At 38.0% G+C, this 23678-nt stretch overlaps 1 protein-coding gene across 2 annotated transcripts; it reads right to left on the bottom strand.

The window, feature by feature from the left end:
- Window positions 1–356: 356 nt before the first annotated feature.
- On the bottom strand, window positions 357–23494 carry CALB1 (calbindin 1; the record flags this gene model as incomplete). 2 transcript variants are annotated; one of them, XM_080938599.1, is made up of 11 exons in its annotated part: window positions 357–470; window positions 799–870; window positions 3775–3828; window positions 3953–3992; window positions 4093–4148; window positions 5991–6068; window positions 9302–9358; window positions 9465–9548; window positions 19256–19330; window positions 22853–22929; window positions 23416–23494. In XM_080938599.1, the coding sequence occupies 11 exons, from the start codon at window positions 23492–23494 to the stop codon at window positions 357–359; spliced, it is 786 nt and encodes a 261-aa protein (XP_080794725.1). The 2 variants fall into 2 exon arrangements, with proteins under 2 accessions (XP_080794725.1, XP_080794726.1); XM_080938600.1 differs by lacking the exon at window positions 19256–19330.
- Window positions 23495–23678: the final 184 nt, after the last annotated feature.

Below are 23678 nucleotides of genomic sequence, written 5' to 3'. Positions count from 1 at the left end.
CAGATGTGCATTTCCACATCTGACACTAGAATTTTTGAGATGGTAGAATTTTTAGGGAAATCCAAGTGTTCATCTGTATTTGTGGAAACAAAACCATGTTAGATTCATTTGTTAAAATTGATTGTACTGACTGGCCTAAGCATAGACTTTCTTCTTTTCGATTATATGCTTACAAAAACTGTACATTACAAACAGTATAGAAACAAGCAGAAAAGAATGTGCCACACATCCTGAATAATTCTCTATATGCAGTAGAATTTACAGATATAAAAGAAAATACATTTCTACTCCGTTATAGCGCACAGTTATGGTTTTAGATACAATGTATCACTAGCAAGTGGTTGTGACCACCATATCTAATTGTCCCCAGCAGAGAGAATAAGAGCCAGATCTGTTCGGTACAGCTTCCCTCCATCCGACAAGGCCATTATGTTCTTCTTGTATGTAGTAATATTGTTAACATCCAAATCCTGTGTAGGACAAAATAGCATTGTAATCCAGTTAAAGATGGATGTTAATTAGCCACTGGCCAGTGATAAAACTCGAGGAACTTCTTGCTGTACCAATCCATTTAAAAAGAGATCTCTTATAAGTGCAAATAGTCATCATGTCATTGCTAAATCAAATCTGTTGGTCACAGTTTACTGATTTGTGCTTGACTCAATTTGAGTTAAGAATTAAAATCTACTCCTGTTTTCTGCAAATTCTTTCAGTGTATTTCCACAACAGATAGATGGTTGTTTCTGGGCAGTTCCCTAAAGTCTGCCTAAGAAAGAGCTGGTTGGACTACTACATTACCTGTTTGTTTTTCTCACACAGGTCTTTCAGTAAAGCATCCAGCTCATTTTCATCTATGTATCCGTTGCCATCCTGGGGGAGAAGAAATGGAACAGTATACATTAGAAGTAACTAGAGCCCTTCAGAAAATTCCATTTGGTGGGTGCCCTGACCTGCTGTGTTAGGGTAGAACCCTTAAGGTTCCAAAATAGGTGAGTGCTTACATTTGTGAAATAGATTGACAATTTCAAAGCATGCTCATATTCAATAATTCACTTTGTGTTTGAAGTATATTTCATTGAAATAAGTAAATAAGTAAAACTAAGTATCTTATGACAAAGGAGACCACTGTGCTTTGGGGAAGCTATGGTTGGCTTAATGTCACACAAGCAGGCAGAAGTTATATAGAGTTTAGATCCAGGAATAGATAACTTAGAAGGCAAAAGCATGAATTAACAGACCTAATCGTTTCTCATACATGAAGTTCTACTTTTTTAATGTGAGAAACTTCTGTGGAATGTCTCCTCTAGCTTAAGTTTTAATTGAACTCTGCCAGGGACCATCATTTCCTATTTACAAACAAGATTGTGGCTCAGAGTGTTTAGGTTCCTTCTTCAGACCCTCACAGTGGTGTGCCTAAGGCTAGCATCTGAAGAAGGTCATGTTATATGAGCTATACTATCCAAGGTTTCTGTTGAAGGAATAACTTGGTTGTGTAATTTCAGCTGTTCCTGTTTTGTAAAAATTGTGACCCTTTAGTTTGAAGGTCTTATTTTCTCCTGGTGACCACTTTCTAGGTTTTCTGGAGGGAGAAATTGTAGACAAGAAAAAAATTGAGAAAGAAATAATATGATTTTTAAACATAAAAAATTCCAGAAATCAAATATGTTGGCATTAATAAGTAAATTTAGTAAAGTCCTAAAATATAAAAATCTACATCTAAAAATCAGTTTTGTTTCAGAACAGATAATAAAATACTTCTTGCAATAGTTCTAAAAATAGAATAAACTGCTTAAGAGTAAACCTAGCCTTTGCTTTGTAAAATAAAGTCGTTTAAAAAAAAAAAAGAGTAAACCTAGCAATGAATGTAAAACCCATGCACACTGACAGTTGTAAAGCTCTGGTTATATATATATATATATATATATATATTCTAAAGATCAGCATAATCCCTTTCCAAACTCCAATACTATTTTAAGAAGAAATATAAAAGACACAGCTAAAATAATATATAATCACAAAGGACCCAAAGCTGAAATAGTTGAGAGAGAGAGAAAAAAAATGAAGGATGAAAATGTAGGTGTTGGACCGGTAAGATGGCTCAGGGACTAGGAATTGCTGTGGCATGCTTTCCTGCACAGACAAACGTGAAAAAAAGCACCAGCACCAGCAGTTTCTGATTTCAAAACAAAGTACTCGGTTACAGTAACCAAAATAGTATGGTATTTACTTATAGACTGATATAGAAATGAATAGGATAGAATAATAGGATGAGATGGAATGGAACGGAATAGAATAGAACAGAACAGAACAGTACAGAACAGACAGAACAGAACAGAACAGAACAGAACAGAACAGAACAGAACAGAACAGAATAGAATAGAATAGAATAGAACAGGAGTTTTGGAATTTGTCCACATGCACAGAATCAACTGATCTTTCTCCAGGAAGCTGAGTATAGGGACAGGATATTCTCTTCAACAAAAAGTATGAGGAAAACTGTATCCTCCTGCAAAAGGGGGAAAAAAAGCCTGGACCCCTGTTTTTCACCTGGGCAAAATTAATGTAATGCAAATATTTAAATCATGGAGATATAAAACTCCTAGAGCTAAGAATGGTGACACACATCTTTAATCTTAGCTCTTGGAAGGCATAAGAAATGGGTCTGTGAGTTCAAGGCCAGCCTAGTTAATATAGTGACTGTCAGGCCAGTCAGCATAGGACCTTGAGTCAAAACTAAAGCCCAAACTAGATAATCATATAAACTAGGTAGAAACCTCACGGCATTGGTCTTAGCAGTGAGCTTGTGGGTAATGACCACAGCATAAACTACACTAAGACAGTGGAGCTCAGCATAGATGGCACAGACAACAATCCAGGGTAAAGGTAACTTGCAGATAGAGGAAGATGTTTGCAGACCATTGATCAGGCAAGGAGCTAATTCCTTACCTAAAGGAATGTAATATTAAGAGATGTAAGGAATATCTGTCATTCACTAGCATAAAACTAATCTGATTTTAAAATGAGATAATACGTGAATAGATACTTCCCCCAAAAGATGTAAACAGCTAATCAGTTTATTGGAAAGGTGATCCGTGTTACTTTCATCACAGAAATGCAGATTAACATGAAGGAGATCATTTTACAGCTGCACAGATGACTATTACCAGACAAGCAAAGGAAGTGTGTGTTGGTGAGGATATGTAGAAATCGAAAACGTGTACACTGTTACTGGAAAATCAAAATGGCATGGCGATGTTGATACACCAACAAGTTGAAAATAGAACTCATACATGATATAAAACATCCCAATTCTGTTCTTTTACCCAAAAGTTCAGAATCTCTTAGAAGGTATTAACATATGTGTTCAGTGTTTTCAGGATAGCTAAGATGTGGAAACAGGCTAAAGAAATAATATATATAGGGAGATCATAATATACCACACAATATTACTCTGTATTTAAAAAAGACACTCTGTAACATATTACAATGTAAGGAACCTTGACAATATGCTGAGCAGGGTCGTGATACAATGTCTGTAAAATAGTGAACCTCCTGGGAGGAACAAACTAGTGGATGTCAAGGAAGGAGAGGCAGAGAAAATGGGAAGTCACCAATCAGGGTCCAGTCTCAAATGTGTAAGGAACTGCCACACAACCTTGCTAATAAATACATGTCACACTTGAAATCATAAGAGGACAGATTTCATCTCAAATCGTTTTCATAAGGTTTTTGTTTTTAAAGGGGGAAAAAAAAAAAGGAAGAAAATACTTTTACCTGATCGTACAACTCAAAAGCCTTATTGAACTCTTTCCCACACATTTTGATTCCCTAGGGGTCAGAAGAGAGGTTCAGTCAAAAAGTGGTATGTAATTCAGCTTCTTTCTCTCAACAAATGTCCTGCCATTTGAGTCTTTAAGGAAAGTATTATTTACTGTAGAGAAAAGCCAACTACCTGGAATTTAAGGAGGAAATTTTCCTGCACTGGTAGTAACCTTTTGAGAAAGAGAGAGAAAAGAAACATTATGTTAATAGGTTGAAGTTTTAGATGAGGTTCTGGTTATTCTAATAAAATTGGTGAAATCTGAGACTTACCTGGCCATCTCTGTCAGTTCCAGCTTCCCATCATTATTTGAATCGAATAACTTCAGCTGAAAGGCATTGTTATTGTTTGGGACACTGAGTTATACATTATCAAAGGAAGGAGCCACACATTCAAAAAATCAAACATCCTGAGTGCCTGCAATGTTAGCGCTCTAACCCTGAACTACACCCCAGTGTGTTTTTTGAAACGTGTTTTTAAAATACAAAATGAAACAAAAGCAGTAAGTAGATCACAAGACTAAGTAATTTTGAATAATCTCAAATTATTTGAACTGGCTACTAGAAACTTAACAATATTTCCTAACTCACTGTGTACATAAATATCACATACTGAGATGCACTCAGACATAAATACATATACTTATTTGGGAAACATTTACATTTTTAGAAAGCAATAAATATTACCATAATGAAGGTACTGCTAATACTGAATGGGCCAAATGTAGCATTTTCAAATATATTTGGGAAAAAAGGCCATGTTAAAGACAGTCCATAGAGGTTTAGAGAGTTTTTTCTACAGTAAAAGGAAAAGTTTGAGATGGTCTAAGATTTCTTTTTTGGAAGTACATCTTTTTTTTCAGGGTTCTGTACTGATACAGCATTTTACAATCTCTTGACCACAAATTGTAATATTGTTACACTGTCTACCAAGATATTGGACAACTAGATCACCGAGTTTAGTGCCCATAGGGAAACGCTTCCTCACCTATATATTTAAATTTTAATTAGCTCTTGATTAATTACTTCCGGGATTGGAACTGGTTTGTGACATTTAATCAGATCTACTGGGCCAGACCAACAGGGGGAAGCTCCCATCTGAGTCGTTTCTGAAAGGCAGCTTCAGAGTCCTACCTGTACAGGGGACTTTACTTTAAATAGAATCCCTTAAGATTGAGACAAATGAGAAAATTGGCAAATGTAGGTTATTATCCACTCCCCAAAGAAAGGACCAAAGACAACTTAGGTCTTGCCTTTATGATGCAGCGAGAATGACTCCCACCTGTTTGATGCTGCAGGGGCAGATAGAACTGTACTGAGGAGTTAAAACATGCAAAATAAGCCTCAGCAGCACTGCTGAGAACACAAACCTCTAGAAGATTGTTCCTCAGGGTATCCCAAATCTGATAGATCACAGAAGTAATGGATTATGGTTTATTTACTTAACCCACTGGGTAAGAACGCATAACAACTTTTCAGTACGTAGAAAAATATAAACACACCATATACACACACGTATTGTTTGGAACTGTTAATCCTACGCATGAGTTTAGATGAGTAAACCACCTACTTGACACAAGTAACTTCATGAATGTGTCTTTTATCTAGAACCTCATTAATTTAGTAATTAATCTATTCATTAGACACATGTTTAAAGAAGTTTTGTGGTTATACTATTCATATTTTCTAACAAGTGCTGTTTATATAATTACTAAAACATCAAGTATAAGGTGTATTTGAATCTGCTTACTAATATCATGGATAAAACATTTTAAAAAAATCAATGGAAAGGAAACCCATTTGAAGTAATTTAATAAAATAAAATTTGATAAAGTAACTATCAGTTCTGAAACTCTTATAAAGTGTATGGTTTTTCTAAACCATGACAAAAATAAGTTCAGAATTACGATGACCAGGGGATAATGTCACTTATATGCTATGTATAAATATAACATGTATAAACTATATAACTTAGTAATACAATTACTCTGGCTTTTAAAGAAAAGGCATCTTTTGATAGATAAACATGACACGGCTTCATCAGAAATGTGGTTATGTGATGTGTAAGCTGTGGCTTATTTATTCCATCCTAGGTATTCTTGAGAGTTAGCAAAGCCACAGACAGTACGCTCAATGAGACCCTGCCTAAGTCTTTTCTAGGTCAGTCTTACCATGAGGTCTGTGTACTCAGCTAGCTTTGTATCATCCACAGTCTTGTTTGCCTTCTCGAGTAGGTCCTTCAGAAAGTTCTGTTGAGAAAAAGAGCACTCAGAAAATTTCACTGGTAATACGTATTTTGCAACAGAGTATACCTGGGTGAATGGAAGGAAAACCTCCATGATACAGTCAGGTGAGGAGAGAATTCCGGAACTTAGGTGGTCATCGCGGCCTCCCAAAATGAGGCACAACACCTGCCTCTTCCTGAGACCCAGTGTGTCCCAGCCAGAGCTATGTTGTGTTCTTATGGTTGTAATCAAGGGAGAGTATTGACTGTGTATGTAAAAGGGTCGGAATTAAAACTGAAAAGAGCATCACAATGGACAGGTCTCTTCACCTGGATTCACACGATCTTCCTGATAGAAGTATAAGGTACCATCTCTGTGTCTCCCTAACCTGTCTGAACAACGTTCGGCTTCTGGATGGAAATGTGGCTCTAATTTAACTGTATTTCCCACCACACCCTGGGACATATTTGCCTATAAGTCTGAGTGTGAAGTCCATTCCCCAGATGGCCTGGTGGTTAGCTTTTAGGCATCACAATATGTACAGACTCTTTGCTTGGATGCTTCCGCTGACTGTACACAGTACAACAGTCGGTGACATCGAATTCTTGAGGGACATATGAATCATATTAAAATAGGGACTAATGTGGGAAGAGTGCAAGTGGCTATTAACAGTTGGGACTTGGGAGCAAGTTTAATTTTTGTTTTACAGAGATAAAAATGAAATAAAAGCTTTAGAAAGGCTAGCTATACGAATGTCAGTGTGGATTCGGAGGGATGTACTAGTCTTTCGTTTCCTGCACAGATGTTCATCTACCACTCTTTTTTTTTCCTCAGAAAACCAATTACTGCAGCTATGGAAACTGAGCAGACCTGCGCCCAGAAAGTCCTGGAGGGCCGTGTTTCTTTGCAACTTTGTCTGTGGTCCAGCTCCTTCCTTAAAGAGAACTTCACTTTTATTCGAGGGAGGGCTGGTTTGATCGTTTATTATCCTTTCGAACGTTCTGCTTCAGAGCTACAGTGAAATCCATAGAAAATTCAAAGTTACCTGGTAGGGGTGAGATTTCTTTTTGAGCTTTATAAGGCTTTCTTTCTTTTTTTCTTTCTTTCTTTTTTTTTTTGTCAGAGATTAATTGGGTTAAATAAAAAGCCTCATCAGACAGTGAAATGGTGGTCACAAAAATAGCCTTGGAGAAACCTTGGGACACTAGGATTCAAAGTCATATCTGAGAGCAAGTGATGTTTTACTCTATTATGGATCTTAAAATTAGCTTTCTTTCCTTAAAATTAGCTTTCTTGAAATATCCATTAAAAAGAATGCCAACGTATCTTTGAGATTCTCCGGGGAGGAGGACTTCTATTTAGAATTTCCTTTCTCAGGATAAAATTTAGAACAAAGGATGAGACTCAATATATTTTGAGGTCAGTATTGAAGTGAGCTAAAGTTTTCATTATGTACTGTGATAGTTCTTTTTTTTTTTTTTAATAATTCTTTGAGTCTAAAAGAATAAAACCACAATAGCTTCCCTGGCAGCTTGTGGACTCATAGCTATAGACACATCGCTTTCAGGAACTTCATGTTAAAAGTGTTGGTGCTTCAAAGAGGCTGCAGTTGAGTCTTATAGCAATTTTAACAGTCGTTCAAATGTACCGGTCCAATCCCTAAAATTCTGTGCTTCTTAAATCATGCTGACGTACCATTAGGAAAACAATGCACCCCCTTTCCCCACATAACAGGGCAGAAGCAGCTCACAGTGAATGAAGCTTGAGGCACATGGTGCTGCAGACAAAACGCATCTATTGCTGTAGGCAGACACTCTAGGACCAAGCCTAGTCTCTCTTCCTAGGCAGCTGTGTCGTTTCAAAATGTTCTCCGGCCATTCTGAACTCCTGGCCCCATACACTGGGAGTCAGTAAACCGCCTGGGGAATTTTCTGAAGAATAAATGCTGAGATTCGATTCAGATGCTGTGTCATGTCTATGACATAGAAGGCACATGTACTCAACAGTATTAACTTGCTTCCCTTTTAAAAATTAAAAAAAAAAAAAAAAAACAAACAACTGTGTGCGCATGCGCAAGTGTCGGTGTGACGTCGCACAGGTGTTATGGCACACGTGTGCAGATCGGAGGATAATTCTGCTTCTACTTTTGGGGATCAGGAGATCAAAGTCAAGCTGTCAGACTTGCTAGTGTCAGGGGGTTCCCTGAGCCATCTCACTGACCTCGCTTCAACTAATCACTCTGCATTCTGAAGTTAGAGGAAGTGTCTAACTTTCTGACTAAGACGTCTTCTGGTTGGCTGGAGGAAACGAGGTGGAAGATTTGTTTGCACTCCTGAATTGGGTGTAAGATCCTTAGTTGTGCTGTGTGCCGCATAGCTCACAAAGGCATGTGTCAGCTTTGTGGGCAGCATCTTACTTGGATTCCATAGCATATCATTACCCCTGCTTTAAGATGGGAAACAGTAGAATCCCGTGGACATTTGTCCTGAGGTTTTATTTGACTCAGACCACTTTTCCTTATATCTCTCTCCCACATGTCTCCTCATCCCTGAGGAATTCTGTCGTGTGATGTACGAACTGATAGCTTTACTTTCAAAATCTTAGTTTTCCACCGTTCGTGTAATCTATATCTCGGGTAGGCAGCAGGTTATATGCTGTATCCGAGGCCTTCGAGGCGGGTGGGTCTGGGATTAAACATTACAGCCCCGTGTGTCCTTTCCGTATGGTCTTCAATAGGTTTCTCACTGTTTTACAGGCCTTTGTCACTGGGGTGATGCTTTTCTCACCTAATATATGCAAAGATGAAATAAATATGCATAAGGTACAACGGGGGGGGGGGGGGTCTCTTTCATTTGTCTCGTTGAAAGAGAAATCTATTTAGGCGTTCAATTTATAAAATGGAGTTTCACATCTCAGCGGAGAGTGGTGGCGTACCTAGCTGGCATAGTTGGCTACTTCTATCTCTCCGTCTCTGCGTGTGACACAGTCACCCATCTATTTTATGCAACTGTAGATGCAGCACAGAAAATGCTAATCTCTCGCCCAGATGAACAGAATCTCAAGAAGCACTTGAAGTCTGTCTTTCGATCTGGTGTTTCATTAATGATGCGAAGAGTGGGTGCGAATGTGCAACTGCTCAACGTAAGTTCCTTTGGTAGGAGGTTTTTTCTTTTTAAAGATACGACTTTAAAGAACCCTTAGCGGTTCAGGGTTGCATCTGGAAGGGACGTGCTGAGCCTCAGCTTTGACTTGCTCACCTTAAGTTCCTCGGTTTCTATGAAGCCGCTGTGGTCAGTATCATACTTTCTCCAAGTCTGTAAGAAATTTGGAGATGGAAACCAGATTTAAATAAATCAATAAGACCCAACAATTTTCTCACTCCCAGCACCTTTCTTCCAGGGAGGATTTTTTTTTTTTTACCTTCATAAATTCCTCGCAGGACTTTAGTTGCTGGCAACGAAAGAGAAGCAGGAAATTCTCTTCTGTGGGTAAGACATGAGCCAACTGGAAAAGATGGAGAAACAGACATGAGGAGCCTGGAAAAGGACCCATGCCATCACCCGCTGCTTCAGTTTCTGCTGAGCATGCGCTGTGAGCAGCTCTAGAGGCTGAGAAAGGAGGGGCAGATTGATCTCCTGACTGGTAGAGGAGAGCACACAGTTCACTTTCCCCGTCGGGCACTTTACCTCTGCAAAGTCCCGAGGTACAGTTCAGTACCTATGCCCCTGAGGACTTCAAGCCTAGCAGAAGAGATCCACATTTGGTCTGCTGTACATATGTGCCGATGCATGCTGCCTAACCTCTAAGCCACCAATCAGCTCTCGGGCCTTCTGGGGTGCACTAGATGGTACACAGGATGGCTGTAAATTTCACGTGAAATGAGAAATTGTGTGAAACATGCATAAAGGTGAAAGGAAAAAAATTATATATATATATTTGTCTAGTTCTGGAGAGACACACCATGTAGAGGGGCCAGACAACTGGACAACAGGAGAGAGAGGTAGAAAGGTACATCACCATAAACAGGGGAAACCGGACTGTAACAGGGAACACTCTTAAACTGTGAACTCTGCTTGGATCTAGGGCTCAGGTTAAATTTTGATCTTCACTGTGTGACTCTGTGACATTCTCCCTTAGATCTCATTCCATAATATCAACAGCAGTTCCTCCATTCCTCCCTCCCTCCCTCCCTCCCTCCCTCCCTCCTTCCTTCCTTCCTTCCTTCCTTCTCTTCCTCCCTCCCTCCCTCCCTTCCTCCCTCCCTCCCTCCCTTCCTCCTTCCTCTCTTCTTCCCTCCCTCCCCCACTCTCTGCCCTTCTCTCTTGGTGTAAGGAGCCACAGATTCCATTTTGAGACGAATAGAATCTATTGCGTGAGGAGAAGGAGGGAGCTGGATTGATGGCCCCGTTGCTGATATGACTTCTATTTCTGGCTCTGCTGCTAATGAGCTGTGGTCCTCGGCAACTTCCCCAGCTCACTGGCCCTCAGTACCTTCATCACTAGAAAAAGAAGGTGAAGGAGAAATGAATGTCCCAGGCTCAAAGTGCGTGCTGTTGGAATTACTGACCCTGCACCATTAAAGAATGGATCTTCACACACAACACTGGATGATTTTTCAGTAGTGGTTGAATTCCCTGAAGTATAAAAGTGACCCCTTAGCCTCGGTATTTACACTTGAAACATCTTGATCAGAGGTAAATTTCTCCCACGCACAGCTTCTTTTCTCCTGAGAATGTTTTAAGTGAACCCAGGTGGGTATAATATAAATACATAAACAAAACAGTTACTGATGATGAACTGTGACGATTTAATTTAAAGTCATTCTTTTTATCTAATTTACCACTTATTAAAGATGAATTTAAAATTAAATCTGGGTTGGATGTTTGATACTGCAGAATGTAGAACATCTTCAGTCTTTTAGAAGTGATCTACAGGCACTGAGGTGGAGTGGGTGATTGGGAGAGGGAACTCCTTCATGGAAGCTAGTGGAGGGGAAGGGGGAGAGGAGGGAGGAAAGGGGATAACATTTGAAATGTAAATACAGAGAATACCCAATAAAATAATAAAAAAAATAGAACTGATCTATCTGTAGCAATTTCCTAAAGTACAATAAAATAGTCAGTGCTGTGAACAGTATTTTATATCAATATGTAGTATAAAACAGCACAAACAGATCTTTGCACCATCACAGAAATTGTTGAATATTCTGTCCCAATCCCAAGCCAGTATTCATCCAACAAATTTCTGTGAGACTCAATTCGACACTTCTAGCACGACATTTTAAAATCAAACATTGTAATACAATCCACAGACATACTAACTTTACACACGTTAGGGAACGACAGTAGGAAGATATTGGAAGTTTTTCCTTCCCATAATTAGACTATTACGTTTATCCAAGAGCAGAAAACTTCATATGTAGAGTAAAAAGACTGAACTTCCCAGGGCACCATAGTGATAGCTGGGTGTCAGGTGGTGTTTGCTGGCGTTGCATGGAGTGATGCATGTATGGTGCCAGGTGAACATGTGTGTGCTTGGCACCAGACGTGCAAAGACATTGTACATGGCAACTGTGCCAGGAGCACCCTGGATTCATTACACTTTTAATTTTGAATTAATTGGTTTTGTGTGTGTGTATGTTCAGAAAACTTTTATTGTTGCTAAATTGTTCGTGACCCCACATGGGCCATTACCCACAGTTTAAGAAGCTGGGGTTGAAATCAATATTAAGGTCATAAAATGTCCCAAGTGTTCAACTATGAAATGGGCAAGATCATCGTGACCACTTAAAAAATTTCCAACCGTTTGGGCCCATTGATGTTTGAAGTTTAATGTGAAATGTCATTTCACCTTATAGGCACATAGATTGTATAATATTTCAAGCTTTGAAAAATGGCTGTAGTTTCAATTTTGTTCATAGTCTTTATATATATGGTATTAAATATGGTGTGTATTAAAATAATGTAAAAGACAAAACAAATAAATCTTGTTACAACATTCAGTATGATCCACTCAGAGAATATCTTAACCAGAAGCAAAGGCCATTAGTCTGGGTAGATGATAACTAATGTGAGTAAAGGTAAGTATGTATGTGTATGTAGATGTGGCTATATATATGTATATATATGTATGTATATATATATATATATATATATGTAAGTAGTATATGTAAGTGATAACACATCTAAAAGATGAAAATAGGGCTTTATAATTTGCCAGTAATTTTAGAAATTAAATCAGGTTTTGGTCCATAAATATATCACTGTGGTAGGAAATTATATAAAAATATAATATTATATAATATACATAGTAATATATGATATTTTATTCATATTTTAGGCATCTCATTGCAACATTCAAGTCTTGTCTGTATAGTTGACTTTGTTACCCATAAAATTCTGCCCCTTAGAAATAATACAGTTCAATATCATTCAAAGTCCAATTGAGTTGAGATACAAATTGAATGATCTGATCGGGTGACTTTGCAGGCTCTGAAATTCCATCTCCCTCCCCCCCCCTCTCTCTATATGTGTGTGTGTGTGTGTGTGTGTGTATGTATATAAAGATTTATTTCTTTATTTTATGTATGAGCACATCATCACTGTCCTTAGACACACTAGAAGAGGGCATCAGATCCCATTACAGATGGTTGTGAGGCACCATGTGGTTGCTGGGAATTGAACTCAGGTTCTCTGGAAGAGCAGCCAGTGCTCCGAACTGCTGGGTCATCTCTTGAGGTCACTTCATTATATTTTATGAGTGTTAATACATTGAATCTGCAGCACACTTCTTGCTTACATTAGCAGGATGAGTTGGTTGCTCCTTCACTCTTGGAATGCACATGAAGCATTTGTTGGTGATTGTCACCACTGACTATGAGAAGCTGTGCTTCTTTCCACTCTTGGAAATCTAGAACTCAACTTCTTTATGAGTTTTTCTTTCCTCTGCACTTGTATTTGGCCCTAGTGAAAAGCGACTATAAATGACTTTCCTTATTGAAGAAACATGAGTTAGGCTCAGAAAGCAGGTCTCCACTGAAGCTAAGGGGGAAGAGAAGAGAGAGGAGAACTGTAGGCATAGAGCAGGTCTTCAAAGGGAGGAAAAACAACCACATGCCTAAAGCCCAGTGTTGAATACTGAAGGCATTCTGCAGAATGCTTCTTTTAGAACTTCAAATGATGCAAGGAGTGGGGAAAGATTTATACCCAGGAGAGGGGTGAGAACAAAGAAGAAACAAAATAGAAATCCTAGGTCTTAAAGAATAAGGAAATAGGTCAGTGATGAGACGAGTTGACCAATGGAACGTGGTATGTGTTCATGATACAGCCATGATTGGACTGACATACACACTCATTTAGAAAACTGGAAATAGGCAGTCTCAACTCTCTACTTATTGGTATGTAACATTTAATGTTTTGAGTGGTTCTTTCCCAGGTCATTTCAAGAACTCAAGAGAGTGTTTCTTGTCTGCATTGTATGCCCATCCAGATTCAACAAAGCCCAGCATATCAGGTGCCTAGGATACATGTTTATGATTTCCTTGATGATTTTTTAAAATTAGAAACACTTCATTGACATGATCTAGAATCAGCATTCTTTACTGATATAATTTTCTATATTGCTTGAATTTCATATAATATATGTTGTCTTAAACTAAAAACAATAGTGATTTCTCTTAAAACCTATACTTCTGAAAATCCACCAACTATTTAAACATAGAAAAAATAGAAGAATACACTAGTTAGTAATGACTAAAGATTAGGGGAACCCACCTACCTGTGTGTTATAAAGTTTATGTAACTCACTTAAATATCAGACAGTTCTAGAATGTCACAAATAAAGAGTCATAGTCATCCTCCTTTTCCTCCTCCTTCCCTTCCTTTACCCCTTTTTCTTCTTTTTATTTTCAGCTTTTCTAGACAAGGTTTCTTTGGGTAGACCAGTCTGCTCTCAAACTTAAGAGATCCACTTGCCTCAGCCCCCAGAGTGCTGGGCTTAAAAATGTGCACCACCACAGCCACTGTTCTTTATAGATAGTATACATTTATATTTCTTTGTACATGCCGTTTTGATCTTAATTATAAAAATACTGACTGCATCTATATAAAAACACTTAAGAAATCTCACTAAACTGTTAATGTTATAGTACTATCTTATTTTTTTAATGAATTTTACTCAGATAAAATGTCATCATAAGGCAAAATAGCCATTTAAAAAGCAATGCATGTGTTTGGATAATGCTTGCCTCAGCTGAATAGAAAGACCTCTTTTCAAGGTAAATTCTACAGTGTGGTGCTCTTGTGATTTCAGTTGCTCCCTTTGTCAATGCAAGTCATTATTAAAATTTCATCAGGAGCATGGAGATTCTCCATTTATAGCCACCAAGACAATGTCTAGGATGTGTCAAAGGTCTCTCTCACAGAACATTAGGTAGGACTACTTTATTCTCAGATTTTCTGTCCCTATGCCTGTAGAAGTTCCCAGTCCTGGTGGAGTTTTAAGATTCTTGATGATTTGGGATGCCTGCTTTTCCTCTTACATACTCCCCAATCTTTACTGTGAGTTGCAGAGAAAAGTAGAGTGAATCAAAGGAATGAACAGAAAGTAAGACACGTCTGTAGGTACCGATGGGATAGCTTAAGTCTTTGCTTATGGAATTGGTTGCTTGGCACTGAAAGTGGGAAAGCATACTTTTTTTTTTCTAGTTGCCTGTCCTTAAAGATACCATCTACGCTTTGCTGATGCAATGAATGATGTTAAGTTTGTCTAGAGTCAGCTGTAAATCCCAACGGCTGGGACTAAAGATGTGTGCCACCACACCCACTGTTCTTTATGGGTAGTATAGATGTATATTTCTTTGTGTGTGCTGTTCTTATCTTAATTAGAAGAATGCTGACTATCCATATGCAAAATGTTCTTTCAAAATCTCATTAAACTGTTAACATTAGTCATTATAGCACTATCTTCTTTAAAAACCAATGAATTTTATGTATTTGTTTAAAAAAATGAAATTACTGACGTCTGATGAAAGTAAAGTTCCCTTGGACATAATTCAGATCGTTACTGGGCTGTGGATAGGGGTTGGTGTGGATATTAAGAAAGGCTGCTCTGAGTTGTTTCTAGTTCCAGAAATATTACTGTGCACTCAACCGTCTCATTGCGAAAGTGTCTGGGCTGAAGACATCCTCAGGTCAAGAAGGTTGAATCTCATGGTTAATCCACATGGGAAAATAATAATCCTACCCTCTTACTCAAAATATAGGAGATTTCTGAAGGGACACCCCCATGTCAGAGCTCACTACAGAGGAATTCTCCATTAACTCTTTGTTAATGAGCTCCCTGCTCTCCCAAGTCCTTCCTAGCAATCCTTTTGTGTAATGATTCCACTCAGGTCTGCTTCCAGGGAACTCAGCCCTACCAAGAGTTTGGCTTGCACGCTTTACCACCCCCTTCATTCCCTAGCACAATATGGAGCTTTTGTGGTAATGCTTTCGAGAAGGTTGGGATCCTAGCCATGCCTCGTCTGGCTGCTAACTTCCAGGTCACTATGTTGATTTCTGGTGTTCATTCATAGTCCCCCCACCCATAGTAAGAGTCTTCCAGGAAGACAGATAATTTTAAAAGATACCTTTCCGTAAAAATTTCTACTCAAGACATAGGCACAAAAATAAAGCAAAATTCCACATGTCAGAAGAGAAGCCATATATGTCTCTTCATAGAGAGACAAATAGCTGGGACAGACACATAAACACGCAAAAGAGCAAAATTCATCACATTTGAAGGCAACTCTGAGACCAATCACCCTTCCCAAGCATGTTAGACAAGAATTCATTTTTACATTTGAAGAGCCAAGGAGGGTTTTTCTCTCAATGAGAAGTAAATCCAGGGAACACGGAAGGTAAATAATCATGAACTTAAAAATATTTGAATTTAATAACAAATCTAATAAATTATGTGAGAAAGAGAAAGAAGTTTTGACATTTAGGACAATAGAGTAGGTTTTTCAGTTGCTTATTTCTGTACTTAGTAATAATGCTAAATGTGCATCCTAGGCATTTACACTATTCCGTTTGACCTGAGTGATCTCATTTGACACGTGCTCACAATATCCATATGAAGTTAGTGCACAGTCATGTTTATCCATCACCCAGGAAGCATGTTATGAGGCTATTTATGTAACTTCTAGTTTGAGGCAATTTTTAAGTCAGATAATCTAACAATTTTATTTTGAGACATTTATCCCTTACCATTGCACCCCATATTCAAAAGGTGATTCGAATACAACATTTAAGTCTATCCAGAGAAAACTTTTAAATGTGATTTTATTAATGGGTTTCTACCATTCTGAAGTGGATAAGTAGTCTGGCAAGAAAAATTAACTTTCATCTTGCTTAAGTGTACAAGCTTAAATTCCATCTTGGAAGAGAGGAGAAAATGGCTGGAAGAGTTTCTGCTTCTCTTCAATGGTTGTTACAGTTTTTAGGTTAAAATAGCTTTTAGATCTATTTTTTTTCAGCATATGCAGTGACCTGGACAGATAGAAACAGGAAGACTAGAGAAGTTGATAGGCTCCTACACATTGCCCAAGGGAACAGAGGGAGCACTTAAAGGTTTGACATCCGGCAAAAGGAAATTTCTGTGTGTACTTGATGTGAGACCTAGAGAAAAAAATCCATGACCTGCTAAATCATTCTGTTTTTCTACTTAATTATTTTAATGGGCCTTCTTAACTTCAGGAATATCTTAATCTGAAAAATTTAGAACATTTTTAACTGCAATGACATTTGTTAAATTATCTCAAATATTCAATACTTGTCTTTTGAATTTATACTAACAATTTTGTTATCATTGAACTATCTTGATGTGAATTTTAAAATCTACTAAAGCCGTTAAATAACCACATTCAGAATATTAGACATATCAACGTTTCTTTTTTTAAAAAATATGTTTAGGTATTCTGTGGAAAGTGTCAGTCTACATATCAAGTCAGAACATTGAAAATTAAGTAACATATTTTTATTTTTAAAAATTCAATTGGGCGGTGCCATTGGGGAAGCAGAATACTCTATGCATGTTAATTTACTCTGATTAGACTTCAATAAGTCTTGAAGTCTAAATTAAGTGAGCATTACATGCAAGTTAGTTGTATCTTCTTCTTTGAACACAGTGAACTTGCTAGGAGGAAGGAGACTGTAATACGTTTGGGAAACATGGGGTTCTCTTATAGCTAGGTAGGCTTTCTATATTGGAGTGCCTCATTATACTCAGGACATCTTAACAAATAGTATCTCATATCGAATTAGACACAGGATGTGAGAGTCTGCACATCCCTCACCATCTCCCTGTTTCCTGTAACATTTTACTATCTTTTTGAGACAAGTATCAGAACTTATTGCCTCTCAGATCTTACCCTGGACGTATGTTATAAACCACCGAGACAGTTTTCTTCCTCTTCTCCCATTTAAAATTTCTCTTTTCTTTAGATAATCACATTCATCTGCCTTCTCCAAATCTTGGCTAATAACTGTTATGAGGGCTCACAAGGTACAGGGCACAATGTCATTAAGCTGTGCTGCTTGGCAGGTTTGCTATTCTCTCTTTCTTATCCATCTTCTTTTACCTCCATCTCATTTTATTCATTCAAAACCTGTTGGCTTCCCTCTAATAGTTGTCATCTTAAACTTGTGGAGACTCTGTTTTATCATATCTTAAGACAATGTGTTTACTCGGTGCCAATTGATATTAAAGTTCAAAGGACGAGTCCAAAATGGCCAGACTCTACAGAGTATAACCTGGATTCACCCATTTTACCTAATGAAACACTCAACATCTTGTGAATAAGGTGCGTACGTATAGCCTCCTATCACCAAACAAATGACACAGTAAATGATTGAGCCCACCAGACTGCTTCAAGGTGAAACTGATAAATACAAGATAATAATTTTCCTTCACAAAGAATCATAAAGTAGTCCAAACTACGAAAGAGAAAATTTAGAAAAATCACGTGTGATAGATTTCCAAATTAGTTGAGCAATTAATTATTCATCTCCTCTCAGTATATTCAGAAACATAATTTTATTATTCTTATCTTGACTGGTCAGGCTCTGTACCAGCTGTAAGTTCAATAACTATTACCTATTTATACGGTAATGAGTTGCACACAGGCGAAAGGGGAAAGTGTATGCTCCAGGGAGGAATTTTAATTACAAAGATAATAATAGCCTGTCCTTCCTTCACTCTATTTGTAGTAGGTGTTTAAAAATATGTGTATTTCACACTGGCACCTCAAGTGTCCTAATAAGATGAATTGTTTGGAAACCAGGTTAATTCTTTGAATCAAAAATAAATTATAACTAATTTTTTGAAGGCCATAGCACTTCACAACTGAAGAGATTGAGGATGTTTTATGAACATAATAATGACTTGTCATATTTCATAAGATGGTCTTATTCATTTTTTAGATAAAGCTTTCTATCCAGTTTTAAAAAAAACAGGTGGCAGAGCTAAACACAGCTAAGACATCACTGGTAGGAGTAAGGGAAGAGACATCTATTTTGCAAATTGAGAATATAGATGGATGCATAAATGATTTTCTTTTCTTGATGATTTATAGGCATAGCAAGATGTTTATCAGAGGAAAAGTCATTGCCAAAAGGCCAGATTTGACACACACAGTTTTAGTCTCTAGAGATTCAAATGTGTGTCCACAGACCAGAAAGTGAAGTGTTCACTCACTGTAGGAAAGTTCCTGTGCTTTTGGTAGGGCCATCTATCAATCTGAAAGAGAATTTCAGAAACTAGCCAGGATGCATCCTTTTGCCGTGACAACTTCATGGGGCTGAAAAATTTTGATTTGAAGAGATCACAGAGAAGTTTACACTGTTAAGTGTCAGACGCTGTGCTGAGGAGACTATGGAAGAGACAAAGAGAATATGTTCATCTAGAAGGTGGGACTTGCACTAAGTCAGTGAGCAGGAATGTGGGAGAGGCTTAGTGTTGCACTTCTAAGTTGCAGACTAGGATCCAGACTACATTAAACTCTTCAGTCTCCTTTTAAGTTGCTACCGTCTTTGATGTGTGGGAAAACAAGATGCTATCTCACTAACATTGAATGACCTCTGTGGTTGAGTTCCGTATGACTTAAGATGACCTGATAAATGTTTAAAGTCGATGTTCATTCATTCAATCAGACAGATGCATAGGTTCCTTACCTCTACAATTCCTATTTTCCCATCATCTCTCTGCCCATATTGATCCACAAAGGTTTTCATCTCGGGTGATAGCTCCTAAAATTATAAAATAAAATTAGGTAAGATGTTTGGAAAAAAAATTCTTATACTAATGTTAATAAATTACTGCAAGGAAAAAAATCAAACATGAAGTTGAATAGCTGTTAATGTACTTTTAAAATGTTTGCTTTGTGGCAGGTTATTTTTATTATGCTCTACAGTCTTATTTGATAGCATCTCTTTATTTTTACACAACGTCTTATCTATGGGAGGTAGGAGTAGGCATTTGTCTCTAACAAGCAAAATATGCTTATGTGAAAGAGCTGTTCAGTTTGCAAACAATGGATCCTTCTGGCTGGAAACCCGAGTGTGTTCATTAAATAAAATTAGAGAATTAAATGTTGGGAGAAAATGATTGGACAAATTTGTGCTTTCACTAGGAACATGAAGACATTGCCAAGCTTCCCTTTCCTCCATTTTCCCCAAGATACTATCTCCCCCCCCCCCTTTAAAATAAATAATGTGTTGGCATGACTAAGTAAGTATGATCTTTTCCTTTGGCTTCTTCATATTAAATATGGTTGTTCCTGTTTATAATCTCTTTACACATCAACGTATTAAAAAGTTATGAACTGTAAGCTATTTTAAGTGGGTCTCAAATGAAGCCCACTTAAAATAACTCTGTTATGAGAACTGGTCTATTTAAAATGGGTCAGTTATTAGAAATAACCTATTCTACCTCCTTGAGAAAGCAAATTAAGGTCTCAGTTTTCACCTTAATGAACAAGATGGCAGTGCCAACCACGCAAGTTTGCTGTAGGGGTAGATCGCTGGTCTAATATAAAGTAAGGGCCACACTGAAGCTTCAAAGCATTAATGCCAGTATTTATCCATTCGAAGCTATTGTAAATGTGTAGCAGAACTAAGGTAAAAAGCAGCAATAAATTAATTTAATTACACGGTGGTCCTAAAAGAACCCCTGTACTAGTGGCAATTTTCCATTTGCATTCATTAAATTTTGGTTCAGAAATAATTATAAGAAAATGCAAGTGTATAGTCCAACAGTGTCAGACATGGGAATACTAGCCCCAGACCGTTTACACACAGTTTTAAGTGGACAAAAAACAAAGTCTTCACTTTTCAAAATTAAAATTATGGCATACAATAGCTCAGGTAGCAGACTTGGTATTTACCTTGGGAAATTCCTGGGTAGCAACTGTGTTGCAATCTACGTTTTAAATAGTGAGGAACGTGCCATCATCACCACCACCATCATCAACTGCAGACTTATAAAGATGAGTGTAAATGTAATGATGGCATGTTCAGTGCAGAAGGGGAGTGATTTTGGAAGTAGGACACTGGGCTACCATATTAACTTGGTGAAAATGAAAATATTCATATCATTAATGTGATGAGTCAAATCATTGTTTCTCTATGTCTTTGTAAGTCAGGGAATGAGAAGAAGTCTGGTTAACAGGTCAGCATGTATGTTTTAAATAGTGAAGAAACACATAAAAGTAGATTTATGGCAATAGATTATTAGTTTAAATGAAATGTGCCTAATATAAATGAGTTCTATGGATCTTAATTTAGGTTTTTAGTTAGTCAATCAAAGCCTATTATGTAATTCAGAAAAAAAATACTCAGGTATCAAGGTACTAAGTAATTTGATATGACCGTGTACTTGCATGAAAGATTAATATTCTCAAATTATAATCTAATTATACTTCTTATGGACCAAAATTAGATTCTAGGGAGCAGAAAAAAGAAATAAGCTCTAAATTCTATAACTTCCACCTGAATTGTTTTAAATAAAAAGACAAGAATTGAAATAATAAAAAACAGATATCATAAATACTTGTATTTATAGAATAGAACTAAATTTCAATATTAAAGTTGCCTCTGGGAGATTAAAATATGATCATGTGGCTTTTAGAAGCACCATCCAGGACTATAATTATAAATTCTATGGAAAATAAGACTTTCCATATATATTTAAGGTATTTTAAGTGAGGGAGAAAAATCCTTCTGTCTTATCAGCTAAAGATCCACAGAATTATAGTGATATTATTACACAAATTTATTTGCATGTGAATACATAAGGGGAAAAGAGGGCAAAGTGCATAGAAGACATTTTTATTTGGTTTTATTCTATTACACTTTAGATTACACAATGTCATATCTGAGTAAATCAATCCCCAGAAAATGATCTGGTTTAAAGTCAGTTTGGCATGATTTTAGCAACTTGATAGTCTGCATGTAATACATCAGCTGCATGGAGATTCTTTTTACTGTTGTATAGGGATAATTACTGTACACATTTCACCATAGACAGTACAACAGCAGAAATCCCCCAGAGAAACAAACAAAAACCAACAAAGCCCCCAAAACAAAACACCGTCCTATTAATCTCTCTCTCTCTCTCTCTCTCTCTCTCTCTCTCTCTCTCTCTCTCTCTCTCTCTTCTCTCTCTCTCTCTCTCTCTCTCTCTCTCTCTCTCTCTCTCTCTCTCCTCTCTCTCTCTCTCTCTCACACACACACAGCATTAGAAATGGTGGCATGATATATATATATATATATATATATATATATATATATATAGGGATGGTATGTATATTATCTTCATGTAAAAATTTCTCTGTACTTATAGTCCATAAGACCAAGGGCTATAAGCATTTGACTGCTTCATACCCAACCTTGCTTTCTGAAGAGCAGTCTTACGTAAATGCCAGCCGACCTGTAAAACTCTCAATCTACTCTTTACACAAACATCTCACATGTTTAAAAGTTGGTTTGATGATTCTATTTTTGCACTGACATCATCCTTTCCCAACAAACAAATTTGGCCCAAAGGAATTAATTCTTAAACAATAATTATAATTTATTTAACCAGTGGCTTATGTCAAAACCATAGCTTATTTTAATACCATCACTAATAGTTTCTCGTCAGAATTTTTTTTTTCTTTCCACAATAGATGAAATTCTTACAGTGCTTGGGTTTTATTGCTTTCTTAATTTGGGGGGTTTCTCTTCAACAGACATAAAAAAAAAAACACTGCTTGCTAAATTCTCACTCACACTTATTGCAAATTAGTTATCTTTCCTCAGGAATAAGGGTCAAGGCAAGCTGTAGTCTCACCCCTCCCCCGCCCCCTTTCCAGCTACTCTGATTTCGCAGCAGAAATTGGCACTAGAAATCTGCAGATCTGCTTATGACCACCAAGGGGCAGGAATGTATTTCTACCCCTTACTTATGGTTTAGAAATGAGAAGTTAGAAACCACACAACCAACTCGGATCTGACGAAGGGTCTTGTACATCGACATATCCTTTTAAGACCTATTAAGGAAAGGAAGATTATAGGCTATATTTGCCCGATTTAAGACAATAGGGATTTTTTTTTCTTTAGACACCCCACCACCACCACCACACACTTTTTCTCCTGACGCAATTTGGAAATACGTCCTCTCTCGCCTTTCTGAGTAAGTAAGCCTTTACTTTCGCCCACAAAACCTTTTTTATGAAACACAAAAATTGGTATATCTTAGGGTTGACGGGTCCTGCCCAAACCCAAGCCTACCAAGCCAGCCTTCTTTCGCGCCTGCAGAAGCTCCTGGATCAAGTTTTGCAGCTCCTTTCCTTCCAGGTAACCACTTCCTGAAAAGACAAAGAGACACCCAGGTGTCAGATGTCCCTTTCTAAGTTTCTCCTCGCTTCTTTCCAAGACAGCCTTCCTGGGAGGCTTCGTAGCCTGAGCACCAATTAATTAGCAATGGTACAGCCGAGGCAGCGCTTGGCTTCCGAGGTGTAAAACTTAAACGGCATCGAGGGCATAGGAGGGTGGTAGGGGTGCTGGGGATGGTGTTTGAAACTTTTGGGGAACAGGGTTTCCCAATCTTTGCTTCTGTCTTACCATTACCGTTCCTAGAAAGGTGGATGCTTACAGCATGTGGATGGCGTACACACAATGTAAACTTCCAGGATGATGGGTCGGCAGTCAGGGGGAGATAAGATTAGGCAGGGTGATGGAAGATGAAAAGAACAACCAAAAAAGGATGGTTGGGATGAAGGCGCACAGTGGAAGGAAAAGGCAGGGAAGGAACAGGGACGAGTCTTGAAAGGGTTAAAAAGGAAAATAATCACCGTCAGCGTCGAAATGAAGCCAGATCTCAAAAAACTGTGAGGCTGTGATCAGAGGTGACTGCAGGTGGGATTCTGCCATGGTGCAGCGGCTAGTTTCAGGGAGCGCTGGGCGCGAACCTCAGGGCGAGAGGGCTGCGCAGGCTGAGCTGGGCGCGGCGCGGCCGGGCGCTGTCCGCGGTGCTGCTCCGCTCGGGCGTCCTCCGGAGTTCTCCGCACCCCGCACCCAGTTCTCAGTATTTATCCCGCCGGCCCCAGGCCGGGCC

The sequence above is a fragment of the Micromys minutus genome (genome assembly GCF_963924665.1).
Source record: "Micromys minutus genome assembly, chromosome: 26".
Classification (NCBI taxonomy): domain Eukaryota; kingdom Metazoa; phylum Chordata; class Mammalia; order Rodentia; family Muridae; genus Micromys; species Micromys minutus.
Note: the sequence above shows the minus strand (reverse complement) of the source record. Positions and strands in the feature narration are given on the sequence as shown.